Below are 14,530 nucleotides of genomic sequence, written 5' to 3' on the forward strand. Positions count from 1 at the left end.
TACATGAGGTTGCTGACTGTGCCAGCACAGCAGGTTACTGGCTTTCTTTTTAGCAATCAAAACAACTTTCATAATGTTGCTATAAAACAAAATAGTAAATCAGCAAGATGTCATGTGATTTTAAAGGCTTAACCTTTAAAACTTGATTCATTATAACTTAAGAAAGGTACAACGAGCTGTAAACACAGAAATGTCATACAAACATCGTTCAAGTTAATATTCAACAATTAGCATACCTGACTACCATAGCATTTTCTGGATAAAGGCCCAGTAGTTATATTGTAACAAATTAATTGCTTTTTTTTCAATCCCTATCCCAGCTTTATTAAAGGTGCCTTCAAACAAACCCAATATTTCACACACTTTACAATGACTTAAGTCACTGCTAGCACTAGCAAGCTAGCTAAAACCACCCAAAGTAGAAAGAAGTTAACTTTGGAGTTACTGAAAATCCCTACCTGAGAGCACCTACCTCTCCAAAATCAAGCTACATTAGCTAGCTAGCCTGTAGCCTGTCTACTAGACCTACACTAAAATGTTCTGAACTCTCAATCAAACTTCAACAAAAAGCCACTTCAGCAAAAAGTGTCTGTACTACTTTGGGTTAATCTATGTATTGCTGCCTTTTATAGTTGGCATAATGGAGGGTAAAATGGTGCAGTGGATAACACTGACCTCACCAGCTAGCATGACCGCTAGGCTAATTTGTGAGTCTTGCTTAAAGAGTATAGAATAGGCTTCAATGACTGCATGGCAAAAATGTGGCTATGACTGTGGCTTAGACTGTGAATACAACTTTACAAATGCAACTGCAGTACATCATTGAATTTTGACTTATGTTTTTTTATACATCAAGGCTGACAAAAAGGTGCAATATGAGGTTTGCTTTTAGTTCCTGTTTGTTCTCCTAAGGGAAACAACAGACGTGGCTTTTGAACTATTATACCTTGGCATTTGGGGCTGTACTTATTGCCTAAAACGATTACGGATGGTGATAATTCTTTGAATATGTTAATACAAGTTAGACCTTTCGCATTACACAGGCATTGAACCAGCATGGTGATAAAAATATTCAACAGAGCAGCTTTAAAGTAGATATTTTGATTTGATGCCAGTTTCTATTTTTAACGCTTCATAGTGTTGCGTTGTCAGTGGGAGACAGCCCGGCACGGAAAAGTCAACACTGCTAACGTCATAACAGGTTGACAGAAATCCAAGACAGATGTTTGAATCCCATGCACAGAGGATCTAAACGCTGAGGTTTGGATGGGAATCCATAAGCGCTGTGTTTTTCCAACTTTGCCCCGCCTCTGCCCCGCTCTGTAAAGTACTGCCTTTGCCTGACTAGTGGCTGCACAGAGGGGGTTAGGAAAAAATGAAGCTGAGACGGGTACTCTACATGGCATTTCATTAAAACTTAAGAACCCTGCACAAAAAAGGCTGCTAAATTATATGAAATGCTACAGATTGGCTCATTTACAGGATTTGTCCGGACATGAAGTGCCTTTCTGAGGGGCTTCTTTCAAACATTTAGCGGTCCTGTATACATTCATAACTCCGAGTCTATAAAAGCATGAGTTCAAGCACTTTTACTTCAGCATCTTGGCATTTTAACAGATCCATTATTGAGTCTTTAGAGGTTCATGGGACAGCAGCAAGATGCTGTTCAGTTTGCCAGAATATATATCATATAATGCTATAAATAAGTAAGTATGCAGTACATGAAGCAACCTCAGCACAGAGCAACTTACTGTAAAATATATAGTAGTACAATTTTTCCAACTGCTGATCACATTCCTCATTCTGGGCTGGATGTGTTGGCTATGCTGACAGGGTGAGCTGTCCTGCCTCATCACCAGAGGATGAAGTGACTGATATTAGCCTAAGCACACAATGAACGCATGCACACACACACACACACACACACACACACACACACACACACACACACACACACACACAGTAGTGAGGGAACAATAACCAGCAGAGCATCCCAAAGCCAGGCCCAGAGAAAAGGGGGCTGCTCTCTCCATATTCAACCCCCACCCCAGCCCATTTAAGCTAAGTCTAGCTGTGTTGGCAGTAATAAAGCCTGAAGATTATACTCAGGAGGGAAGTGAGAAAGGTCCTCATGAATCCCCCGAGGACAGATGTTTTTCTGTAACACGTGCCTCGGTCTCACTGGCTAATAATAATGGAGCGGGGCTGTTGACAGAGAGCGTAGGATTTGCTGAAGAAGCTTCAGACTTTGTTGCTTTCATTTCCTGCCTTCATAGACCCGAGGTATGCAAAACCATAGTAGAACTTTGGAAATGCGCTGGGAGAGGGGGAATTGAATTAAACAATAGATGAGAGAGCGAGATGAAAAGATCTAATAGAATATTCAGTCGCTCCCTCTCCCTTTGTTACTGTAAGACTCGCAGACACACGAGTTTCCAGTAGAGACAAACAGCAGCCATAAGGGAAAGTGTGTGCGTTTGTAGAGTATCATACACTAGACAGAGGGACACACCAAGGGGGGGAGGGCAAAGGCAGTCATCTCCACTCCTTGTGCCCATGCCAGTACTTGAGTCCCCAGATCTTCATGGGCAACAAAAACACACACATAGTGCCACCGAGTACAACTGGTTTTGGATGGAATATTCTGGGAGGGGGGTCTGACCCAAGATTAACATCAAAGGCACAAAATATGCCAATGTGCTGTGGGACGTGTGCCTGTTTGGGGGAAGGGCATGTGGGGTTCTTTATCACGCAGACATAACAAGGAGCTCTTAACCCTCCCCTCCATGAATATGTATGGTGGTATCCAGCACCTCCACACCCCTCTGCCCCGCCATCAGCACCCCAGACAAAGCACTTCAAACGCAGGGCACAAATTGCAGAGGGGGGAGTCCTATCGGCCTCCACCAGACCCCCTCTTTAAACCTTTAATAACTAATCCTCAGGGACCTGAGCTTGAAATAATGATCTGCACTCTGTGGTTGAACGCACAGTGCAGTTCATTGCAGATCATTTGTTGTTGAGCAGGTACACAATTATAATAGAGAGAGACTCAGAGCACAGTTGCTTATCAAGAAGGAGACAATGGAGGCTTTATAAACTTCAAAGCCCCTCGTGATTGTGAATCTGATGATGACTTTGGGTCTTTGCCTCTCAATGACAGCCCACGAAGGCCCCGCACTCCTGTCGTGTTTCCTGGGATAATCACACTGATTGATGCCTGGCAGGGAGGATGTTTGTTGACTGGCAGAATATATGACTACACTCTGCATTCTTTCATGTGACTCTCACCCACGTCACTCGTGTTGTTTCAGCGTGTATATTTTGGGTCAGTGGCCATCTCTTCCTGGCTGACCACTTATCTCATCTGTGTATTCTAGTCTTGTGTGCCAGCTGTACAAACAGCGAGTGTCTGTGAGAGCCTGTGCTGCACTCATGTCTGCGAAAGGGTTTAGCTCCTCTTTCAGGGGCTAGACACTGGCAAGCTTCAAAGATGAGGCACCACTGCAGTTGTCTGCAGCAGAAGCAGCACTCTGCAAAATCACTAGAGGCAGCCACAAAGGCACATGACATTAGACTTTCATGTCAAGAGGAAATCTTCACACTGTGTAAGAAAGAGTGGTGGGAGTTGGCGTTTCATGAGCCAGGTGACATACATGTGATGATGGCTACGGTCAGCTGGGCTTCCGACGCAATTTGGCACAGGAAGCATGAGGATGAGGGTAAAAGAATCAGCTCGGCCTATAAATGTACACAAATCTCAGGCACGTGTAACTCAAGCTCAGACTATCTAAGGTACACATGGACCCAATAAATTACAAACTATTTCAAGGGTATTTTTGGCTTTGAAAATAGGGCAGCTGCCTGCAAGCAGACAAAACGCTAACACTGCAATCCCTTGATTGTGATTCATCTTTATGAGCATACAGTGCAATCCAGTATTGGCTCAGCTGTGCGTCCTGATGGTACCGAGCCCACCTGGCCTCAGACAGGTTGTTTTATGAGATCCCGGGAGAATATACAATGAAAGCTTGGGTTGCAAAAACATTCCGATAGCTTCCTCTTAAGAGGAATGAAAAACTAGAGGACCCTGGACAAGCTTTCTGTCACCGACAAAGCCCACAATGGAACAGGAAGGTAGTGAGTTAAGTCTATGGAAAAACTTTCAGAAGGGAGATGAAAACGTGGCAGCCAGAGGTTACGGATGTTCTGCCAGCACGGGGACTTGGTGGTGAGAGCCGTTTTACTCGTGGCCCAGTCAAATCCACATGAAGGGAAACAGCTCCAGAGCTGGACACCGCCTCCAGCCACGAATGTGCTGTCAGATGCATACTCACATCTGACCAAAAAAAAGAAAAAGTCTTTGCACATGTTTTTTTTTTTTTGGTGGTAGAAATATTTTCAGGAAAAAGACAGAATTATGATGAACTATGTTTGGCTACACAAGCATGCACTGCACAACTGGAGACATGCCTCAGTGACTTATTACTATGATCTTAACATCCAGTCCATTAGGTTTAAAGTGTAACACCTTGTTTTGTATAGTATAGAGATGAAGTGTGATGGATATACACTGCGTTTGAAAGTCACAGACTCGTTCCCGGTACAAAAGCTACTCCAGTTTGAGTTCAGTTAGTCATCTGCTCCTTGGCAGAGCTTTCACCGCTCCTCTAAATATTTTTAAACAGGAGATTTTCTTTACTCTAGAAAGCTGTCTTCACTGCTGCTCGCTTTGAGTCATGCTGACAACGGTCAACCTCACGAGCGCATGCCCCGGCAAATTGCAGGGAATGTTAATATCTCTAAACGACAACCCCTGACTTCGCTTCGTTCTGCCCACACAGCCGGGCGACCTCAGTAATAGGTGGAAACAATCATCTTTTTCTTTCAACAGGACACTATGAATGGGGCCACAGCTGACAACAATGGAGTGTACCTTTTAGATGGTCACCATGGCAACGGCTGCAGACAGGGAGAGAGAGAGCGAGGGAGAGACAGAGTGCAGGTCCACAGCTCTGCGCAGTGTGCCTCCCTACACTAGTGCTCCACTTTTCGTCTCTACGTTACCTCACTATTTAGCCTCTTTATAAAGATGAACTGTTTAATCCCAGAACTATGACCCTGAAGGTTTTAATTGACAAGCTCCTATATGACAAGCCAGATGCTGTACATTTACATAAAGCCTGATGCAGCCAAATTAAGCAGACTCCAACCCAGGCAGCAGCAGCAGCAGCTAGAGAATATCGACAAGGGCGTAGCATGTTCAAGTCTGCTTCTCTGAGGGAACATGTTGATGTGCTAGAGATGCACATTTAGACTGAGCTGTTAGTCATACTTCTTCCAAGCAACACACACCCACATAGAGAAAACCACCCCCATATTACCACATCATATGTCTAAATCTCTAAAAATAATCAAATCGGAAATCAGAAATTTAGTCCAGTCAAAGCGAATTCAGCCAGACACTGGAGTTTAAAGCCAAATGGACATACTGCACGTCTATACGGTCTGCAGACAGTCAACAGCACGACAGGCAAAACAAATCCCGTATTAACACACTCATGACAACCTCACACACACACAGTCATGACCGCTGGAATACCTTTTTCTTTGACCATGACCATTGGAATCCAGGTATATCCGCACCAGAAAAGGCTCTGAAGATCAATCACCAGAAACACCCGAGCTGCTAGATCCCTTTTTTTAGTCAAGACTGGAGCACAAAAAAGAAAGCCAAAGCACCAGAGAGAGGGAGAGAGAGAGAGGTGTGGGCGCTGCTTAGCGCTCCTCTCAAAAACAGCTACAGCGTGGGGTTTGCCTCCCGACTGCCTGTTTTCCTCCCATCCCTCTCCTCCTCCTTTCCCCCCCTCCACACATCCTCCTCCCTCCTCTTCCCCTATTGCTCCCTCTCTCAGCCTCTCTGTTGTGTCAGCCGCCTCCTCATTGCAGCAACCAGGTGGCTGCTGATGCCTCTGTGTGACCAAAACAGTAACCCCCCCCCCCAAAAAAATCCCCACACCTGCTCACATGTATTGACACAGATTTTTTCTTCTTTTTTCCAGTTTCAAAACCTTATTTCTAACTGTCCTCCATTCCAAAGTGGGTGGTGTACTGCGATTTATCAATACTCAGAAATGCAAATAAATCTATTCCACAAGTAAGAAGTTCAACATTGAATTATTCTGAAAAAGCACCCCCTTATCACTGTGCTGTACAACAGACACTTCAGCAAAGACTGTGTTTCAGTACAACAGGGCAGCAGGTGGTGATCAATGGCTTTTTACAGTAAGGCAATTAGCCTGCTGTGCTAAAAGAGTGGCTCACTGAAAACTTTCAGTATTTGACCGATGTATTAAAAAAAAGCAGAGCACAACTACTTTAAAAGCAACTAAGTAAAAGGCTGACTTCTTTGGAAGTATGTTTTTGGACCAGTAAAGCCAACCTTAATTAGAGTGAGAGCCTTAACTGCTAAAAATCTCAGTGATCATGAGGGCAGCAATGCAAAGACCAAAACGGGCCATCTAAGGTTGAAGGTTAAACTTCCTGTGATCGCGAACACGAGCGCTGTATTAATATCTTCGGAGCTCCAGTCCCCTGGAATCCAATTACACAGAGCACAGGAGAGCATGTTCTAGCTAGATGAACATACCGGCTCTTATATCATCTGTCGCTTAAGTAACCATATGAAAAAAATGACTCTATGAATGAAGTGGCACCTCTGTGATAAAAAAATAAAAAAAACCTGCAAAATAAACAAGACTCCCATCTGCTAGAGATGCAACAACATGCAAAAACAAGAAAAAAATGTATGCACGTGTGTTATGTAACTGAAGCGACACGTTTTGTTGTACTAAAAAGAAACCGCATCAAATATATGGAATTATTTTGGAATACAATTTCACTCAGAGCTGACAAACTAGGGTATAATGCATTAATAAAGTTTCTTATTTGCTCTACGGAGAATTTAAAAAGTTCTACTGATGCCCAAGGTGCCAGTCCAGTGTTTCTAGAAACAACAGCGTGGAAAGATTATGACTCCAAAAGTAACTCAGCAGAAATTAGGGACCAAATTTGGTTACTGATCAATCCGTATTCCTATGGCTATGTGCGAGGAACAGTTTTTCATCAGCACTGCCACTGTAAATCCTAATGCAGGCAGCTTATTATGCATGCAGAATGCATTCGCCTACTGCAGTGTAAACTGTGCCACCTTCTGGAAACCAATCATCGTACCACAGTTTCCACGGGGCGTTTTCTCCTCATCAAACAAACGGGCGACATGCCAGGGAGGCAAATGGTATAAATAGTTGCCGGACGTTACTCCGAGCACTCCACCCTTTTTTATTGTAAAGAAAGGGAAATATGTTATAAGTGTATGATAATTAAAACAAAAATAAAATCCAGTAAAAACTAAAAGAACACTACAAGGTTTGCAGTCCACCTTCTAACTGCTTCTAACTGCTAAATGCAGCACAAAGATATCCTGTTACTGCTCTTGCTGTAGTGGACCTATTATCATCTTGACTCTTTTAATAATCTCTGTAGGAGCTGCAGGACAATCATGGTACAATAGGCTTGCCAGGAGCAATTCCTGAGGAGCAAAGCCTATTATCCACGGATGAAAGGTTTCTGCTGTATTTGGCGCACCTATGGATGATTCATGTTTGACTGTCAATTAATAACAAGCCTGTAAATTAGCAGGTTAAGTACTGTTATCATCTGATACGAGCATTTCATAGTAATTTGTCTTATGGGTTCAGACCACAGCCAAACTGGCAAAAATGATTATGTTGCAAAAAAGAAAACATCACACGTGGAGTAAAAAACAGTGAAGACAGGCTGCACAGTTATCTCCGGCTTTATAATTATGGTTGCAAGACACCAGAGACACACATTGCACATACACATAAATGCATGAAAAAACATTTTTTTAAATATGCATTTTGAGACACTCTGTGGACTGGAGGATGATTTCTAGATTTTTATAAACTTGACAGAGAAAACAAATAACTAGGATGCACTCTTAAACTCTTTTGGAGCACAGACAGACTTAATTAACTCTCTCTCGCTGGATAATGACAGGCACTTCACCGGCTTCTATTTTAAAACAGGTTACAAAACAGTGAGAACTTTTTGAACACCAACCCTGTGCAACCTGGCGCACTTCTTTAAAGCGTATTTCACCCATTCCAGATTAACATTACTGTTATGTAGCCACTCTGAACACACAGAACTATATTTTTCCAACAAACAACTTCATTGGCATTTTTTGAGAAATGTTTTAACAATTTACCCAAACATAAAAACCACTTTTCTTTCCCCCTTTTTTGTTTTTTTACCCACAACCCACACGGGGCTTAACTTGTTTTCATGTTTCTTTGAGGAATCGATGAAATATTTGTTGACCCCTGGATAACAGCACTTGGAGAGCAGGCTTAGAGCCACTCACATTCAAACAAACAATCATCAAGTGGAATAATGCAGGAGGGTTTATGGTGTGGGAACACAGAGCTTGTGTTGGGTTCAGCAATCATAGGCAACAATAGGCTTCGGGAGTGGTTATGGCTGAATAAGAGGATGACTATTTGTTCATTTCTGAGTGCTTTTTACAAACATCTAGTCTTATGAAAATCATAGAATTTATCCAGTCTCCCAAAAAAAATGCATATATATTACTGCATATAAGCACTTATTGAATGTCACTGTCTCTGATTGATCTTAGCTGACAGCTAACCTCTGTGACCTTTTATCTGAAACCACCTTCCTTAAAGCTGGAAGCTCAAAATCACTTTTAGACACCAGCATTAGAAGGAACTTGCTGCCATGTGGTTTGCAAGTATTTATTTTAAGGACAACTCAGTGCCAAGCAATGATGTTTTTTACTACTTTGCCTGGCATGCAGTCAGAGAATGCATAAGGTCTGGAAATCTCAATCTGTATTAATGCCCATGTTCTAATCCTGATGTAAGCCACCATGTCACTTCCTCATGTACTGTTGTACCGTTGGCTTGGCAAAATTCAGCAAAATTGCCCTCGCATATGGCTTTGAATTATATAAGTATAAAGAGGAGGGTGATGAATTTTCTAATGTTTTTTTTATGTTTTCTGTGAGACTTTTTCAGTGTAATCATTGCATAACTCATGCAAGTGAGGCTCGCACAAAGAAACACAGGTCAGATGTGGAAATCCACAAGAGGTGTAGTCACACGCTGTCATCCAATTAGAACAAAGTGATCTCTGAGCAACAACTAATCAATTCACTTCGAGACACCTACTCACAAACAGAGCAGCCAGACTGCAATAGAGGGCTAAAATAAGAGTCTTTTGTTGTATAAAACAACTGCTAAAAAAAGGGCCGCTAGCAGGAAGAAAAATTATAAACTCTAATGTAACTTCAGCTAAAAGTGTCTTAGACTAGATGCACAGTCTATTTTTTGCATGTTATTGTGAATGTTTTATTGCTCGCACGGAGGTAAGGTAATATCACTACAGTTAGTTTTTATTATTTGGACAATAAAAAGCCTATAACAGAAGCTGAGTTAATAAACGCTGATCCATATGTTTTAACCTGTCCTACCTGTAGCGACATCGTTCAGCCTCTCGCTTAGATAATAGTCATTAGGGTTGAGGTACGGGAGCTGCTCCATGTACTGTTTAGGAATCAGGTACAGGACTTCCGCCACATGTCCATCCTCGATGATGGACATACGTTTTACCGAGCTCTTGCGTTTTACTCGGACGCGGTTGACACTTTGGCTGCGGCTGGAGCTGCACAGTTTGCTCAGGCTGTTGAGGTTGGGCACAGTAGGCATGGTGCCCTGCTCTCCTTCGACCGTCCCACAGAGAAGGGCGAAGCACTGCAGGTAGACGTCAGCCAGTGTTGGACTCAGACTCGCTCTGAAATACTTTCAGCCTTGGACATCGGGGGTGAGGGGTGTTCACAGAGGCACAGAAGCGAAACAAAGGAAGCTTGAAGGGTAAATTCAAAAGAACGCATCGTTAAACCTTGGCCCGGTTTCAAGAGCCGATGAACCGCCTTTGGTTAGGGTCCCTCCATCCATCACTTTTCAGGTGGCTTTAGGTAGCGTAGAGTAAGACGTAAGGAGACAAGCTTACAGTATGAGTGTCTTCAGCCCAACCAGCTTGGTGCCTTAAGCTGCTTAAGGCTGACGTCGTGTCACGATTATCTTCTGGGTGGGGTTTGATTTGTCTTTACGTTTTAAGTTCAATTACGCTGCTAAATAACAAGGTCCTTTTTTAAATCTTACATTAAGTTAGGTTCACACACAGAAAGAACAAATGGATCATTGTAGAGCATTACACTGACCCAAAGCATTCTTTCAAGGTTGGATTGCCTTGGGAGTCTGCCAGTCCCTTACAAGGTCAACAACCAGCAAGGTCGTTCCAGCAGGCAAAAACGCACAAATTCACTGTTCCTCATCAGCAGGATCAATAACATCTAAAGATCCTGTGAATACATTAGTGTTAAACTTGAAATGCAGACAAGTTATCCCTCCATTAGCATTGAAATTGACGGCTACATCAATAGGATTTTGCTAAGTTGCAACGCAGTAAGAACACATGTTCTGGGTTTGAGTTCAATTTGCTTCTGCAAAGACTTGCACAATGTCATTCATTCTTGGCTCATTTCCTCCAGCCAAGAATCCATTCACATTCCTTGGAAATCTAAGTTTTTCATGAGGTAAAATCCACTGACAATAACCCACTAATGCTTTAAACCAACTGAAAATATGATAGTTTTGTTGACACAGAGTTGCTAGGAAATTGCTACGTAGTCACCAAACATATTTCAACATAATATCAACTACCGTAAGTGCAATAAAACAGAAAACTCCCTCCTGACATCTTAATTCCATCAAGCAGATAAGAGTAAATGAAACATGTCACGAAAGAATTAAACCAGAGTAGCGCACATTTGATGAAAAGCATAGCAGACAGTGACAAAGCACAAAATTTCCTTTTAGTCTGGAGATGCCCGGCTTGGCCTGCACTTCAAATTTAATGAATTTCCTCTTTGTCTGAGAGGGTGCACAGACAGGATATCTGGAGGTAGACTGGCTGCGTATAGTGCTATTACCATCAGGTACTTATCAAATTTTACTTCCTCTGGAGTCTGCTTGCAACCACACCTTCATTCAGGTAGTCAGACTTTCATTACAGGCAAAATAAAAAGTGTGACAGTGAAAGAACATGTACAGTCTTACACCCACACACGAGGACACATGTACCTGGGAGTAGCTGAGGACATAGTACTCTGCTGCAATGTGGCACTGCCCTCCAATCGTCATCCAGTCTGTGGTATGTTTGCCACAACTACCCACACACTCGCAACTCAACACGCTTAGAAAAACAAGACTGCTGTCCCTGCGCAGCTGAAAATCAGTAGAGCACATAAAATGCATCACACACATTCGCACAGCCTCTGCTGTTTCTCCATCCTTATCAACGCATAACAAACACCCCCCCTCTCTTACCATCTAGTCCGAAACAGGAGGTGATTTTTTGGGCGTAGTTGCAGAGCCCATCGTAGCCAGGCTGCTGCCTCACTGTATTCCTCTCCCCCATCTCTACACACTCCCACACACACCGTCCCGTCCGGCAGTGCTTTCACTCCTTCCACTGCTCATCAATTATTCAGGCTTTTGCCAGGACACATGCATGCGCGCGCACGCCGACCCTCGGAATTCGCACGTACAGTACATAAACACACAAACACACTGGGAGAGAGAAAAGTGCTGAGGCAGAGGGTCGTGCCGTTGCAGCGTGAGCAGCCCTCTCCGATGGTCGGATGAGAAGGAGACATCAGATTGGGTTACTGCAGAACGGAGCCGTGCCTCCTTTTTCATCCACCACTGATCATCAAGATAACACTGCACCGAGACAGGTACGCTGTGCAGGATGTGCAAACTGGTCAAGGAAAGGGCGGGGCAAAGCAGGAAGTGGAGGAAAATCACAGATGCACTAAGGTTTATGAGGCACACTTTCTTTGTTCATAGTAACTTGACGTCCTGCATAATGAAATTACTTTCAGGACAAATTAAGTTACCTATAATTTTTCAGGCCCACAAAATTCTTGTGACTTTCATTAGTGCACATGCACATAAACAGCATGTAATAAAACGTACAACTGAGTTTGCAAGTTACAAAAATACTTTGGAAAACAGGACGGCATTTCTTCACAGTGATAGTGATGAAAGAACAAAAACATTACCTTAGGCATGGGCGAAACTTCCCTTAACGCCATGCCTTTGCTAGGAAAATGGGGGAAAAGTGCGGTGATTTATTGAAACATGTGTATGCATATATGGAAATAAAGTAAATGAGAAAAACAAAGAATTGGTACAACTTTAAAGAGCTTGAAATATGATCTCCTTTGTTGTCACACAGCCTGAACTCACTTACACTACAAAAAATACTTTTGTTACATAAGTAGACTGTAAAATGTTATATTTAATGGAATCTGGTCAAATTAAATTTACTTGATTGGTTTATACCAGGCACATTTTCCTCAATGATTAATTTTATTTGATTGATTGATTGATTTAAATAAAAAAGCTTTGATTTTGATTTCAGTTGCATTTTACTCAAAATTATTGCTACATGTTTACTGAAGGCAAAGAATACTTTTTTTAGGAAAGCATTCTTCTAATTTATTTAAGTAATCTTCAGGATTACTTGACTGGAGGCCAGTCCATGACTAATAGTGTTCCACTGTGTTTCTATCCAGGTACGCTTTTACTGCATTGGCACTTTGTTTATGGTCAATCAGACAGTTTCCAGATGGTATGGTGGATCAAAATCAAAATGTTATTTTTCTGCTTTCATAATTCCATCAAATTTTGACAAAATCCCCAACACCACTGGCTGGAATGTAGCCCCAAACATGATATAACCTCCCCTGTGTTTTAGAGACTCGTTGCTGTACCTCACTCCCAACATCTGTACATATGATGTAACAATGATTTGAACCAAAAATGTTCAAATTTGACCTGTTGCCACTAATTTCCAGTGCAGCTTTTGCATATTTGGCACACCTCAGGCTTTTCTCCCTGTTTCCCTTTCTTTAAAATGGCTTTTTGGCTGTGACAATTCAACTGAGATCATTTCTGTTGAGGCAGCAGATTAATCAGCTGAAGGGCCAGATGTATGTCTCTGGTCCTGTGTCAGCTTTTTGCTGGATTTTTCTGATACTCTTCATCGGTCGTAAATAGCTTTGTAGGCCTACCATTTCTTCTTTTATGCTCCATTTGTCCAGCTGCCTCAAATTTTTTTTACGGAAACAATACTTTTTTTCAGCTAATATCATTCGCTGTAGCATTTTTCATAGATTCAGCAAGTTTTCTGTTATGTGTAGAAACAACATTGAATCTTTGCCATATTTTAAGTGCATCTTTTATGCCTGGATGATTCACAGGTCAGTGTTAATAACTGCTTTATATTCTAGGGTCAATACAAAGCGTCTTGAGGTGACTGTTAATGTGATTTGGCGCTATATAAATAAAACTGAACTGAAATGAATTGAATTAAAGTTTTAAGAGGTTTAATAAAAAAAAAACAAAACACATTTGTCTGAAAATGTTCAGGTACAAGGACTGAGTGAAAACACACTCAGTGTCTAAAGAAAAACTTCCTTTGGACATTGGTTTCCTGAGAAAGTCTGGAGAACTATTACTCAAGACCACTTTGAAAAAGTGACAGGACAGTCTGGCTCCTTAGAAGCAAAATATGAAGAAATTAGGGGTGGCCAAAATGTTTCCACAGTTAAATACATCCATAACTTTTTCACAAATCCCGCTAACATACTAACTAAAACGATCATTTAATCTGCTTGGTGGGTGTAATTAGACATTTAATTACACCCAACTGAAAAATTCTTTAGGGAAAAAGCACATATGAAGGATATTTTCAACACAATTTAAAGCTCTACAAAGCAGGAAACCACATATAAAATCCAACATGCCAGCCTATACAACACCCGGGGTGTAACTGAAAACATCATAGCCCCACATATTAAAGCTCAATAGTCCAACATGTTGTAAAGTAGCAAAGAACTGACAGCAAATATCCAGCACAAAAAAGTGATTATGCTAAGTAGCATAGCTGCTAGTTCGTTTCTTTTTTTACTTGATTTTTCCAATAATGTACTGTCGGTGGAGAAATTTGATATGCTCATCTCTCAAATACCACCACAATGTGACCTTGAACAATGCACTTAAGCCCCATTTGCTCTGGCTGAACTGCTCAATGGCCATTAATAGCAGACGCACACAGAGCAGCTCATAGGTACGACTGACCAGGATAATGGTTTTATGAAAAATAAATAAAAATTGAGTTAAGAGATTCTAGACAAAAGCAAAAGAGAGGACAGGAAATACGATGAGACTCAAAAGCCCAGAGAGAGCAGCACGCCCGCGAGGGTTAAGGTGGGGTGACTAATGGAAGGGCATCGCTACTACTGAGGTAAAAGCCGATGGCCTTGTGCTGATAACAGGGTGGGCGACTTCAAGGC

General features: G+C 42.0%; 1 protein-coding gene across 24 annotated transcripts in view; it reads right to left on the minus strand.

Annotated features, from left to right (window-relative positions):
• Window positions 1-14,530, minus strand: part of ablim1a (actin binding LIM protein 1a) — a 41,664-nt gene that overhangs the window by 23,840 nt on the left and 3,294 nt on the right. For 5 of the 24 annotated variants that reach the window (XM_042222874.1, XM_042222859.1, XM_042222866.1 and 2 more), the window contains exon 1: window positions 9,578-11,473. The exons of 1 other annotated variant lie outside the window; for it this stretch is intronic. In XM_042222874.1, the coding sequence (XP_042078808.1) occupies window positions 9,578-9,812 (235 nt within the window). In that variant the 5' untranslated portion in view covers window positions 9,813-11,473. 18 more of the 24 variants (XR_006054633.1, XR_006054634.1, XM_042222856.1 and 15 more) reach the window with 12 other exon arrangements.

Source organism: Haplochromis burtoni, unplaced genomic scaffold (genome assembly GCF_018398535.1).
Source record: "Haplochromis burtoni strain Fernald_Lab_line unplaced genomic scaffold, NCSU_Asbu1 Contig_96, whole genome shotgun sequence".
NCBI classification, from domain to species: domain Eukaryota; kingdom Metazoa; phylum Chordata; class Actinopteri; order Cichliformes; family Cichlidae; genus Haplochromis; species Haplochromis burtoni.